This window comes from Anopheles maculipalpis, chromosome X (genome assembly GCF_943734695.1).
Source record: "Anopheles maculipalpis chromosome X, idAnoMacuDA_375_x, whole genome shotgun sequence".
Lineage (NCBI taxonomy): Eukaryota > Metazoa > Arthropoda > Insecta > Diptera > Culicidae > Anopheles > Anopheles maculipalpis.
Genome location: NC_064870.1, coordinates 10,454,041 through 10,468,190, shown reverse-complemented (window position 1 = coordinate 10,468,190; position 14,150 = coordinate 10,454,041). Strand labels below are relative to the sequence as shown.

Sequence of the window (14,150 nt, the reverse complement as noted above, 5' to 3'; positions counted from 1 at the left end):
AAAAAAAATAAAAAAAATAAAAATGTGTCAGGCAATGATGAGAATTACAACTCTTTTCAAGGATTTTATTCACTCTTATTCACTCCCTACTGGGATTTATAACGACGTCACGGCCTCTTATAACAACTGTGACTACTCGCCTTCAAAACAGTTGGCAAAACTCTATGTTGAGTAGAATGTAAAAATAGTATAAACGCTCCTTGCGATTCGAGTCGCTTCACCGACTGTAAATCAATTGGGAGTGAGTTTGATAATAACGATTCTCAAACGAGTTTAAACACTCGGTGCGTTTCTAACCCCAAAAGGGTAGTAAAAATTCTTTGTGTTGAGTTTATTTAAAATCATTCATTAGAAAGATTTAAATCACTCACTCACTCACACAAACACACTTACTTTTGGTTGGAGATCAATATTCGCTCGATCAGCGCATCCATACAGTTAGGAAACGCGGGACAATGCTCGCGTATCGGGCAGTGCACGAACCCGAGATGCTGAAACAGCATCACCTTCCGGTCCTGGTCGAGCCGGTCGAGCAGCTTGTAGCGCAAATCCTCCTGCAGCACGTCCGTTATCTCCTTGATGTCGTTTTGCGTGATCGTACCGGACGGTTCGATGTTTTTAAAGTGATAGAACAGATCAGCATGCTCCATCAGCAGCTCCTGGAAGTTGTGTTTGGCCGTCTCGACCAGCTCCCGCTGATGGTTGTCGTAGATTTGCTGGCAGTCGTGCTCGGACAGTGCTTCGAAACATTCGCGCCCCATAAACAGTACGCGCACCTCGGACAGCTGTTTGCCCGGCGTTACGTAGCCGGTTTCTTCGAGCAACTTTTTGAACTGTTTCTTCCATCTGCGGACGAAAGCAATGGCGTGGCGGTCGATTAGTGATTACATTTTGGTGTTGTTTAAATAAGAAAGAAAACAAAAACATGGGGGATAATTGTACCTATATGTACTGGTAAACGGCAGTTTTCAATTTTAAATCAGTTTTCCAAAACAAAACAAAAAATTGTTAATTTCAATAGCACACCTGCTCCACTATTTTGCTTTAATCTTAAAATTTTGTTTTCCTGCTACTGTTATAAACACTACTACACTATTGCTCCAAATTGTTAAACCTATTTGTTATAAATTTTGCAAAAGAATAAAGTTTTTTCTTTATATGAGCATTAAGCACTCGAACGAATAATTTTGTTACTTATTACCAAAAAAACCTACACTATTTCTAAACAGTTTAGCTTGTTACGGTATGAAAAGTTAGTGTGAGAGTATGAAGTATAAAGAGAGAGAAAAGAACTTGAATAAATCACCTCTTTGGCATCCTGTTGAAGGGCACACATACACAAACGTACACACATACACGCGCGCGCATACGTTTACGGGTGCGTGGTTCAGATAAACGTTCAGTAAAAACCACAATATGCAAGCAAAGATAGAAATATACGAGAATGAAGAAAAAAAAAACAACATTTAAAGAGAGATTCAAATCCATCAATTGTTTTGATTAAAATATTGTTTTATCTAATTGCATTTTTGTTGTTGTTGTTGGGCATTGGATAAGGGTAGATATGAGTTGGAGGTGGGTTTTCTAAGTGTATCTACAGTGTCGGACAAAAAAAAAAGATTAGATCACTTACTAACTTTGACAATACGGCACTGGACCGTCATATTCAATTGTAAACTTACTAACTCTGAATCAAACAGCTATCGAACTACGGATTGTTTGCAGTCACTCAATGTTAACTCGGAAATCGTATTTCATTACCATACTGAACTTAACACGTCTACACACATTGCTAAGATGCTATTTTTCTTACTAAAATTTCACTTAACGATGCTGGCTCGTTAATATTTCATTTTTTGTCGAAAATGAGACCGGAGCATTCGTTTTTTATTATGTTCTGGGTGTTATTTTCTGGTTCAAGAGTTTGAATCAATTCTCAAAAATACTCATCAACTCATTTTTTGTCATCTCTTCATCTTTTTTCAAACAATTTTTCACGCACGCAACAAATAAACATTTTAGCGTTCACAAGCGCTTTAAGGCACCAATTTTCAACAACGCACACATAAATAGGAGCCAAGAATGGTGGCTTTTAATTGATACAGTACAAACATATTAAGGGCTGTCAAATATTCCGTGCCTTCAAGACAACAATTCCTAACTTAGGACCAAAATTGACCAACAAAGATTGTAAGTCAAGAAAGTCCACAAATCGCAAACCAAAATCACAACACGCTGTCTACTATTAATGACTTCCCTTTACTTCATTTTATCCGTAGCTGAATAGGCAGTCCTGTGTACAAGGCGACGGTCCGAATTGGCCACCCCTTATTGGGTTTTTTTTTCATCCGACACTATAAAATGTTAGTGATATGGGAAAGAATTGCATGAAAATGTGCATCCATTTGCACCACAAGATCTTCCTTATGATCCAAATAGACGCAAACTATATATATATGAGTGAGTGTGTGTGAGTGTGCTAGGTGAAACTTAGTAGCAAGATGTAAAATAAATAACCGAATTGTCTTTACGTAAACCCATTTAAAGGCGAACATTATGATAAATTGTGTTAAGGTACTTGTGCGATATTAAATGAATAATTGTGATGAATTTTATTAAAAATGAAAATGTTTTTTTTTTCAAGACTCCACTGCATGTGTTTGATGGTATGATTTTTTTTTGTCAAATAATAAGAAAGCCACAAACCATGAAATGTATAACATATGATGACATAATCTGTGTTAAATGCGTCTCAAGTGGATGTTTTAGGTAGGAGCAAAAGCAAAAGCAAAAAAAAAAACAAAAAATAATATAATAAATTAAAAATGTGAAGCCAAACACCTAAACCTCACAATACTTACTCTAATCGCTTTTGTTCCTGCTGCAGTGCGTTCATGTGATTCTTGAAGACCGTCTCCGCATCGGGCGTTTCCAGTATGTCGAACGGTATCCGATTCTCGTCCTCCATATCGCTCATGTCGCTCAGTTCCGCCCAGCTGCCACCACGCTCGACCGCATCGAAAAAGTACTGATCGTAGTCGATGTGGTCGTGAAAGTAGCTCCGTATCGATGCCCAATCGTTAAAGCTATTGTCCAGCTCCAGATTGATCGCGTTAATGTCCGGCAGCATCTCCTGCAGTACGCACGCGAACGAATCCATGTAGCTTTGCAGCTTCTTCGATTGGTAATCTTCCCGCAGCTTCTTAATGTGCCGTCGGAAGATACGTTGGCCCGCCTCCTGCCCGAACAGCTCGAGAAAATCGATCCACTCCCGATGGTTCGATAGCTTCTTGGACGAGCTGCTCCAGATAGACCGATGGTCGGTAATCTGGGTGCGGATCAGGCGCGTTACGTACTCGGTGCTTGCGTTGAGCAGATCGTTCCGGTGCCGGGCCGCTTCCGTGTATGATGGCACCTTTGATCGTTGCTTCGCCTTATCGATCATCTGAGCCAGCACGACGAACGCGAGATCGATGTTGATGCTTTCGTGAGCGGACGTTTCGATCAGCAGTATCTGGCCCTTGTACTCTTTGCGCGAACAAATCTTTTCCGCCTCGCGCACGTATAGTTCATTCGCGTCATCGTTCTTGGTGGTAACCAGCACGACCGGTTTTTTCACCTTCAGGATGTTGTTGATGATCTGCGTAACAAACTCGACCTGCTTCTCGACCGTCCGGTTTGGCACGACGCTCACGTCGAACACGCACACGAACCCGTCGACGAGGAAGCGTCCCTCCGGCAGCACAATCTCCTCGTACTCGTGCTCGATGCCGAGCTGATTTTTGCAGATGTACTTTAGCTTCTCCTGCGATGACATGCGAATCGCGGCACACCGCTTAATGTACGGTTCCATCTTGCCGACCTTAAACGGCTGGAACGTTGCATCGTCCACGAACTCGGTCTGCTCGATCACGCTAAAGTTGTAATCGACGCCCTCCTCGGACGTTTTGCGCACCTCGCCCCAGTACAGGAAATGATCATTGTTTACCACTCGGCCGCTAAAGTCAGACTAGAAAAATGGTGTGCGCGTAAAGACAAAGAAGAAACGTAAACGGATTATTAGTACTCGTACATCAAATGCATTTGCAAGTGCAGGTGTTGCAGGTGTATCACAGGCTAGAAGGTTCTACAAGCTATTCTCCCTTATACTGCAAAATCGACTTGTCCCATACCTAGAGGAGATAGTTGGAAACTATCAGAGAGGAGTCCAAAACGGGAAATATCCCACTGAGAAGCCGGCGGAGTAGTAGCTCCACTCTTTTTATTTCCGACTTCAAGGTCGCATACGCTAACCAAGGGTCTGTGCCAAGGAGATGTGGGCTAGCCTGTCTACTCTACAACCTAGCGCTAGAGAGGTGGTTTCGAGCATGTTCCGAATTTAACCACGTGCACCATCTGTAAGACTACAACCTCTCAATTCTATTCATTCAAATCATTCCTCTCAATACTATTTAACTTATCCTAACCTAATCCCCTTCCCCCCTCAGTACAGTCCTATCCCTAAATTGTTTCGTACTTCCCTAGAAATAAAAAATTATGATTGTTAAACCCACAGTGGTTGACAGGAGAGATTCATAAGTAAATAAATAGATAAATAAAAAGCGGCTGCGGCTCGGGCACGCTTACCTGACTCAGCACCGAGATGTGATCGATGGCGTAGTCATCTGTCTTGGGGCGTACGAACCGATTGCACAGACAGGACTTGCCAACACCGAGCTGACCTTTATCCTTCTCCACGCCTGACAGTCCCACGACGGATACATTGATTTGTTTCATGCTTTTGCTGATATTTGACGCTTGTGCGATGGCTGTGAACAAACGGATCTTAATCGAATCAGCAACACGGTGTGAGGTGCGGTGAACGATATTTTCCACCGGGTAATCGCGGTTCTTCTATCGGCGAATTACGCACTACTGTTACTAATATTACACTTGAATTTGTTTTTTAACTTTCTCTCTCTCTCTCTTTTTAATGACACATCAGGGTTGGTTCCCAGGCGAGTGTAGTGGGATTAACAACAACAATCTAAAAAGAAGCAAAAAAAGTATAATTATTAGATTACTTCATTAGATATATTGCGTATAGTATGAGCAGATATGTTTTACAAGCTTTTACAACTAAATGAGAAAAATAAAATGATACATTCGTAGGAGTAATCTGTCTGGTTGTCTTCTAAGAATTTTCATAAAAAACGTACCGTAATCTTCGCTGATTAACTTATGTTGAAGTAATTTTAAGTACTTTCTGAACAAAATACTAAAATGTGCTTTTGTACTCACAGAAGATGCCTTCTAAATAGGGTAAATCATTCAATTTTGTTACCTCAAAGCATCATAAACCTCATTAATGCAAACGAAATGTACGAAGCGGTACGTATCAGGGACTGGCGTGCATTAAGTTCTCGAGCAATGCTAAAACTCCACAGCCGGACATGCTTTCTTAGCGGCTCATATTCATACCAATTGCATCGCCAATATGTCACACTAGATGATGTGTTTTAGTTGGCGATTTGCGAGACAATGCCCACGCGCAGCAAAAAAAAGCAAACGCCGAGCGAATTAAATTGCGTCTTGCACAAAGCAAGGCAGGTTTCTCACAACACACTTGCGCTCTTTGCTCCAGCACAAACCCAAAAAGGGTTTGGTGCAAATTGCAGCACCAATAATGCGTGTGGATTTTAGCTAAACGCATGTGTGTGCTTTTTTTGTTGTTGTTTAATCTAATCGAATTACAAAAAAAAAGCCGGAATGGAGCCGAGAACGAGCAAAAATCCGCTTGGAATGTTGGTAGTAAATTGCTACACAATATGCGTTAATAGTTTGAACAACGAAAAAAAAAGCGGAACGAATCAGCGAAACACACACACATGTGACATCAACATGCAGTGGGAGATGATGAAGATTTAGCGCTACACACACGCACGGTATGATGTGATGACTTCATCTGGACAACCTCTTTGAAGGACGTCACACTCATGCTTGGATCACGTTTATCGTGCCACGAATTCGTGATTTTTGTATTCTATCGATAGCTCAAACAAGACTGCCGTTAGAAGCACCGCAAAAGTCGGTATTAAATCCCGACACGATATTGTTGCACCGCATGTTTTCGTAAAATCAGCGATGCGCTTCGTATGGAACGGCTTTTAAATCCGATTTGGGCGAAGCGCAACTTGCTATGTGTTTTGTATTGAAATGTGCCAAAAATGGACAGCAATTTGAAAGAAAATGCGTTTAACAGTGCACGGAGACGGTGGCACCATCCAGCTGGAGGGAAAAATTAAATGTAGGAAAACAAAAAAAAAAACTGTCCAAAACGAGAAGAGTACAATTTGATTTAATTTTCTTAACAACCATAGGCGCGCTCCTTACCTTTCTAACGTTCAGCATCGCATACCCAAACCGGCTTCTTCTGCTACGCTTGGACGTTTGATAGTAGAGATAATAGGCTTTTTTTGTTGTGTATCTGGGTCGGCTTGCCGGATCTATCGGACCGATTGGAGCAGCTGGTGCCTGGAAGCGATGCAGCAACCATGCAGGAAGATGCAAATGGTTGCCTTAGGTGGGATGGTGTTGTTGGCAACGTACATCTTTACATAGTGGCGCGACTTGCCAGGGCGCTTGGCGTTTTTTTTTTTTTTTTGATCGATTTGATGGTTGATTGTGGAGTGCGTTTTTTTTTGTTGTTTCTGCTATTTTTCGGTGAATGTTCACTTTACGGATGTTTTAAGCTGTTGAGGAGGAAAGTAATAGAAAAAACGAGAAGAAAGTTAGAACTTCAAAATTATATGGTTGAAGGAAGCACATCAAGAATTTAATTTTAAAAAAGCCGAAGAACGAACTAAAATTTCCTTTCACTATTCGTTAATTATGCAGCATCTTGCCAGTCTGAGGTGATTGATATGTATCAATTATGCTAAATAAAGCTATAACAAAAAAAAACTTGAATACATCCCACAGTTGCTATTGTCCTTCTGTTTTAGGTGGTGAGCGAAAAGTGCGTTGCCCGGTTTCCTGCGTGTTGTGTCTGCACTCGGTATGTGTGTATGGTTGTGTGTATGTGCGCACAAGGCAGCATCTGTGTCCGTCCATGGTGAGGAAAATCAATAAACACACACACACATTCACGAGCGAATGGATAGTTCGCGACCCGTGTAGGGTAATATCCTTCTATCTTGGTTCACTCCTCTCCCATCCGGTTTTCCAACAGAACACACCAAAACCCCACGGAAATGGACACCTAAAACCCAATTAAGCTTGCGTGCCCGTGTATGTGCGTGCGTGTAGGTGTGTAGGCGTATTACTATTACCTTCCCTCGTGTAGAAATGGACACACAATTGTTTTCTTCCTTAAATTTAACTTAATGTAATACTGGCCGGTTGCTTGGGGCAGCGTCTGTCTGAACAGATCCTTGCGGCAGCACCGCAATAGCAAAATTGGAAAAGTGCATGTTTCCAAGCTGCACACTAGTGCATTCTTCCAACGTTATGACCATTACTATTCCTACTCCTTTTTCCTTTCCCTACTTGAAGGAGCCTTGTATATCGGCTCTAGAACGAAAGTAACAACAGAAGTGCAAAAAAAAAAATCACACACACACACACACACACACACACACACACAAATACACACACTAAGGTGTCCTATTACTCGTCGATTACAGAGTGCCTAGCACGGTGTACTAGTTTTTGCAAATTTGTCTCCAACAACGGCTGTGTCGACCACCGCCGGGGATTTCCCAACTGTGACAGTAACAGCTTCGTGACGCACACTAACAAACTAAGAGAAAGAGAGAGAGAGCGAGAGAGAGAGAGAGAGAGAGAGAGAGAGGAAGAGATACGGGAGAGCAACAGAGGTCAGAGGAGAGAGAGAAAATTGGTCGGAAAGGACGAAACAGTAAAAAAAGTGAATCTGGTCCCCTAGTTCGTTATCGCGCAAGAGTTTTCCCGTGCTTCACGTAAATTTCCTGCCTTCGGTTGGCGAGAGATAGAGAGAGAGAGAGAGAGAGAGATACCGAGCACGAATATGAGAGATAGAGGACGAATCGAAAGGACGAAAGAGCTAGGGACACGTAAAAGCGCTTGTAAACGATAGCAAGTTTCAATCAATTTGAAACTTTCATTTCAGTTGAATTGGAATTGGAAAATAACATCCAAAACGTAATCAAAGCGAAAGCTTCTGTCTCACTAAGGATAACAATTTAAAAACTTCCATCAATTAGCAACTATATGCGCGAATATTTCGATATTTTGCTTAATATCTATCTAAATGTGTCCAAAATACATAAGCATTTTTTTCATAATAAAGCTTGCTTGCTAACCTGCCGAAAATTGGTACAGTTACCCTATTAAGGCTAGTGTTCCTTGCTCATTCGTACGATCTTGCATGGGATTTATCAGATTTTGGTCTTGCAACCAAAACTATCAACCATCGTTAAATGAAATTTTAGTTCCGCGTCTATAGGTGTTACAGTTTAGTTCCACACAACTGCAATGCGATTTGACAGTTAATATTGAGTGAAAGTTGCATCCGTTTATCAGCACTTGAAGGTTCTTATAAAGCGCAGGGCCAATATGCGGTGTCGGTGTGTTACTAGTCTCTTCTGCAACCACCATTCTACTAACCGCTCCTGGGCCTAGTGCTTTCCAAGCATATTTCCAACGTTCCCATCCCATCCATCCAACCTGGTGGTCGGTGAACCTTTTCCTCTCTCTCTCTGCTTTACGATAATCTCGATGACACATACACACAAACACGATGGGTGTTTCGGCGACGACGTTTGCAGACGGAATTTTAGTACGCATCCCCCAGGTGGGTGGGGGATAGGTAAATAGCCTAAAAGCTTCTTATAGGTGTTCGGTCGGGAAACCATAGTAGTCGCAATGCAAATGGCCCGTCGGTGTGGTGGTCCGCTCAGCTTTTCTCCGGGAAATTCGACCAGATTTGTATCACCGTTTTTTTTTGTTCTTCTTCTTCCATGCTATACCTCACCCTCGCCGAGGTCACAGCAGCGACAATGTGTAAGTTTAGTAAACTACCCTAAAAATAGAATCATGTTGCGGTGTCAGTTTGTCATAACCATTTTTTGTTTTAAGTTTTATGCTGTTACAATGCTGACATCAGACGGCGGCATGTTGCTACGATTTGTGCAGAGCAAAACCCCGGGAGCTTAGATGTAATTGTTTTTGGGGCTGGCGCTGGTACTATTGATGGGGGGAGTTGGTAGCATTGAAGAAAGGCTACCGGATCGGGTAACTATTGCAATATAATAAGCATTTTTCCACGTTCCATGTTACATGATGGGCAGATAGATAGGAGAATAAAAGAACAATCCTCACAAGGATATTTACGACCTTTAAAGGCACGCACGCACTCACATGCACACTTACATGTACGCACGCGCGCACACATATCTGTAAGCGAGTGAATAAAAAGGTGACAAGGACGCGTGAGCAATACTCGCGCACATCCAAGCACACACACACACATACACGGATAGATACACGACAAGACAGGAATCGTTTCCATATAGGAAACAATTTTTCCTTATCCTTATTGAAATGACCTACAAATAAAAGAGGGGGAGGGGGCGAGGGGGTGGAGGTTCCAAAAACAACAAAATGGATATCATTACTTAAGACTAGAGTGGATGTGTCCAATGCGGGAGGGAGAGGGAGGGGGGGGGGTTGTGGGGGTTGCAGGAAGGAGACACTTTTCCACAGGACACATAGTTCCGGGTGATAGGATACAACAAAAAGTGTTTACGATCTGTTAATGTGGCTGTGTGTGTGTGTATGTGTATCTATGTGTCCTTGCGTATCTCTGTATGCGTATGGGGTGGGCATGTAAGAAAGGCATGTCAAAGGAAAGCAAAATTTTCCTTCGAAAGGGACGATTTCCTTTTTTGGTCGTTTGTTTTTCTTTTGTTCCAGTGTGTGTGTGCTTTTTGTTCCTGGGGCACACAGCGTGTGCCTGTGGATGTGTAAAGCTTTACAGGACAAAACTTTCCTTTTCGCTCTCTCTCTCTCTCGCTCTCGCTCTCTTTTACAAATGCGCACACATACATACACAAACACACACTTAAGCACGCACGCGCTTACAGATACAATGTATGAATGTAGGCATTGAACAAAGCAAGCAATTTTTGGCACAAATTGTTCACAATTGTTCCACCTGAAATACATACACACAGACGCGTACAGGTTGCGAACACATGAACAGTTGTGCTCTGTTCGATTGGAATTGTTTGTTGAACGGGAGTAGAGTTTTTTTTTCTTTTGGCTATGCGTGTTGGTAGTTGTTTGTGTTGTTGTTGCTTGTTTTGCCACTGCCACACATCCTCTTAACCCAACCCGCCTTGCTGCCGCAGACCAGTGACCCAGCTTCGTCTGTGCAACAGTTTATACGACAAACCGGACGGTGGAACATGAATGGGTTTGTTGGAACACATGCGTTTTTCTAACCGTGGAACAACACTTGCCCGCACAGTTGTGCTGTAATGCTCAAACCCACCCCACCCCAGGTCTATTTCCCTCGCGCTCTTCACGCTCCGCATCCGTTTCATCTTTAATGCGTCTTGCCAGCCGAGCCAGCCAGAGCAAGAATGTCTCAAATACAATGTGCGTAAAATGTGCTATTATGCGTTACTGTGGCTGTTCACAGTGTTTTGCTCGGAAGTAGCGCAAATGCTTTTAGCTAATTTCGGCCCAAAACACCCTTTTGCGTACCTAAAACAAAAACAAGAACAAGAAAGGCAAACAAAAAAAACCAAACCCAACCAACCTCGCACCACATATACACACACACACACCCACCGGACGAAAAGGTGAATCCTTCCGTACACTCACTTTTTGGCACACACACACAAGGGCACACGTACACACGGTTGCAGATTGGCGGCTTGCTCTCGTCACCGTTTTCGTTAAATTACGCCACGAAGCACGGTACACGGGCAGCTTAAACAGTGAATTGTCTGGATGCAATTTTTCTAGCAAGCAGTAGCGCACACTTTTCACGGCAGGTCTGTTTCTTCGACTTTCCTACGAATGGCGGATCACTATACCCACCCGGACTACAGCGCACTGGAACTGTGCACTCTCGATGGCCCGTTTTCTGCGTGTTGCTTCAACACATTTGCACCAGTGTATGGAAACGGTGCAGGTACTGTCATATGCGTTGCACCTTTTGACAGCTGACGTTTGTGAGTTAGGCGGTTTGACAGTGGCTCTGTGCAACGAAAGCAGGGTGCGAATTAATTTTCACTTCTCGGAAAATGGTTTGTCAAAGCCGATCTGAGTTTCCAAAAAAAAAAATTCGTTTAATAAAAGGGGGGGGGGGGAGGGGGGGTTTGCAGATAACCGAGTGTTAAAAGGATTTTGACTTCCCGAGGCGAAATCTCCACCCGACAACTTTTTGACAGCGGACCGAAAACTCAAAATGTGAAGATATCAAAAAGAAGAACAAAAACCAAATCAAAACAAGAACAACGACAAAGCCGACAAAGCAACGGTTCGATATTTTTTTTATCATAAATGTGTCTCGTTTAATTCCACCACACACGATAGCGTAGCCAACCACTCCATTTGACAGTTTATAACAAAATCCGTAATTATTCCTATTACGTAATATGGGCTTAAGGCTATCTATAATCAATCTATCCTCATACAAACCTTGCTAAGCAAAAGAAACAAAATTCACAAAACATTCACATTTCTCAGCTGCATGTTCTGCATCTGCGAAATTTGACATAGGCAGTGCTGACAGTTCCGTTCAAAGCCGGTTGTCATTTTTCGCATCTTCATTTCTCAGGTGCGATCTCGGCCTGCCTGGGAGCACTCTATTGAAAAATCCCTTATTAGTGGTAATTGAGGCAATTTTGTCAATAGAGATGGCAGTGTGTATTTCTTCTTGTGCTAAAATACTCGAAAAACGTCACCCACCTCCCGCCCTCCCTATCTCTTTCCATATAGGACAATTTGTATGCAGCACTGTGTGATGTAAATATAGTTGGACAGTGTTTTTTTGAGGATTTCAAAATTTGATCGTTAAGTTTTTTTATGCATTACAGGTTAAAATGATTATTCGACAACTGTTAGATTACGAAAAGCGGATAACAGACTCGAGAAGCCTCTGCTCCGGGCGAAATCTGTTCGTTACTGTGCGAAATACGCCTAAAAGAATGCAAAACGCAGTACATGTCATCGTAGATACGTAGAGTGATGTTAGTGTGGTCAAATATGGTAAAATTATTAATTAATTATTTATAAGGAACATAGCTAAAATTTTGGGCATTTGGGGTTCAAATCCCATCCGCACCGGTCCCTCGTAGTCCAACTACGTGGTATCGGCAAGTCTAGTAAGCTATTTCGATGGCCGGCGTGACCTTAGAGGTCGTTAAGCCATGAAGAAGAAGAAGAAGAATAAGAAGATGATGAAATTAGTGTAAAACAATCGAAAAGGCACACTCCCCCATACCTAGAACAGTTTGTGTGCAGCACAGTGGATGTCATTCTAATTGGATAGTTTATTTTCAGCCAAAAAACGTTCGATAAATACTTTGTACATCAAAATGGTTCCTAGGCAGCTGGCAGAATATGAAAAGTAAAGTAAAACTTGCATTCCTTGCTGCTAACAAGTGAACAAGCATTCTTCTCGGTTCCTTTATCCATATTTATGCTATGTTTTCTATTGATTAATCCCCCTTTTATGCCTGGAATCGGCCGGCCTGGAATCATACTGTGTATCCTTTGTGACATGTACTGCACTTTGTATACATGTAGGCGTATTTCGCACGATGAGAGACAAGATCCTTCTCGAGTATTTCTTTATCAAAATGCAAATTTCATCGGTTTCTTTACAATTAAAAAAATAAATCAGCATAATAAATCCTAAGTAATGTCAAATCTGCGTATCTTCGAATCGGCGTAATTCGACTACCGCCTAAGTTGGATACTGTATAAAAATATGACGAAAAAGGCTCACAGCTTATAATATTTTTATATTATTATTAATTTTATTTGATGGTGATATAAAATGTTCTGGTAAAAAACTCGGGATTGTGCGGCATTTTTTTCTGAATTTTAGTACCTTGTTGCGCTATGAATGAATCTCTCAATGCTAAATCCTGAAACCTTCGTGAATACTGTCGGCGTATCACTGGTACAGGGAACATAGCCCCAGGAAACGATTCCAGTTAGAAGTCCTTCACACACAAGAGCACTACCGCTGTCCCCTCTGCAAACATCTATGTTAGTGCCGTTAATGGCGCAAATTTGTTCTCTATGGAAAAGAGATGTACAATAAATAATGCAAATGACAAGTTCAGACGATTATCCAGAGGCTACACCAACTAGTCCACTTACCCATAGGATATTTTTGTGTTTAGTGCTGAGGAGCATTCAGTATGTCTTATGGTCTTCAAGGTGGTGTAGCGTAAATATTCCGATGGTTGCTGGATCTTATTGTCATACCAACCCCATCCAGCGACATAGCAAGTCGTACCAATAAATACTTCCTTGTATTGAAGCCTAATCGTATCCATGTTTGGCCTTCCGAGGAACGCGTTCTTTGGTACAGTCAGTACAGCTACATCATAGTATGACCTTACATTAGTAGGATCATAACTGAGATGAGAAGCGATTTTAATCACTTTGATTCGGGTTGCTAAGGGGTTACTAAGGTATGATGTACCTCCGACCAAAATCATCTGCAATAGTTAGACGTCAGTGTGAATGGATCTCTTGCTTGGAGTTAATTGTATGCGATACCAACTTACCGCATCAGGATTCATGTGAGTTCTACCGCTAAATACGCAATGAGCAGCGGTCAGGGCGTGCGATGTCGTTATGATGCTAGCACCGCAATGCAATGTGTTGTTTACCAACATAATTAGTGGATACCCCAGTTTTTCGATATACGCTGGCGGACCATTAATGATACGTCCAGATTGCGATACTTCAACCGATTTAGTTGGTTTTGCATCCTGTGTCAGCACTGCTGTGCTGCAGACGAGCACCGAAATCAGTAGACAAATGATTTGCTTCATCGTTCGCTGTGTACAACTGTGAGGATTGCAGAATCCTACGCGGTATTTAAACCCCAAAAAATCCATCACCCTCCCAATCCAGATGTGGCGCCGAATGGATGTGAG

General features: G+C 42.2%; 3 protein-coding genes across 4 annotated transcripts in view; 1 reads left to right on the top strand and 2 right to left on the bottom strand.

The window, feature by feature from the left end:
- Positions 1 to 4,776, bottom strand: part of LOC126563000 (rho GTPase-activating protein 190) — a 149,379-nt gene extending 144,603 nt beyond the window's left edge. For both annotated transcript variants that reach the window (XM_050219644.1, XM_050219721.1), the window contains exons 1-3: positions 4,627 to 4,776; positions 2,862 to 4,009; positions 394 to 846 (exon numbers count right to left, since the gene is read on the bottom strand). In XM_050219644.1, coding sequence (XP_050075601.1) covers positions 394 to 846; positions 2,862 to 4,009; positions 4,627 to 4,776 — 1,751 coding nt within the window. The remainder of the gene's footprint in view (positions 1 to 393; positions 847 to 2,861; positions 4,010 to 4,626) is intronic.
- LOC126562225 (serine-rich adhesin for platelets) overlaps positions 1 to 14,150 on the top strand; it is a 233,243-nt gene that overhangs the window by 23,176 nt on the left and 195,917 nt on the right. The window lies entirely within an intron of this gene.
- The window catches only part of LOC126556789 (alpha-1B adrenergic receptor-like), a 462,834-nt gene that overhangs the window by 429,601 nt on the left and 19,083 nt on the right, over positions 1 to 14,150 (bottom strand). The window lies entirely within an intron of this gene.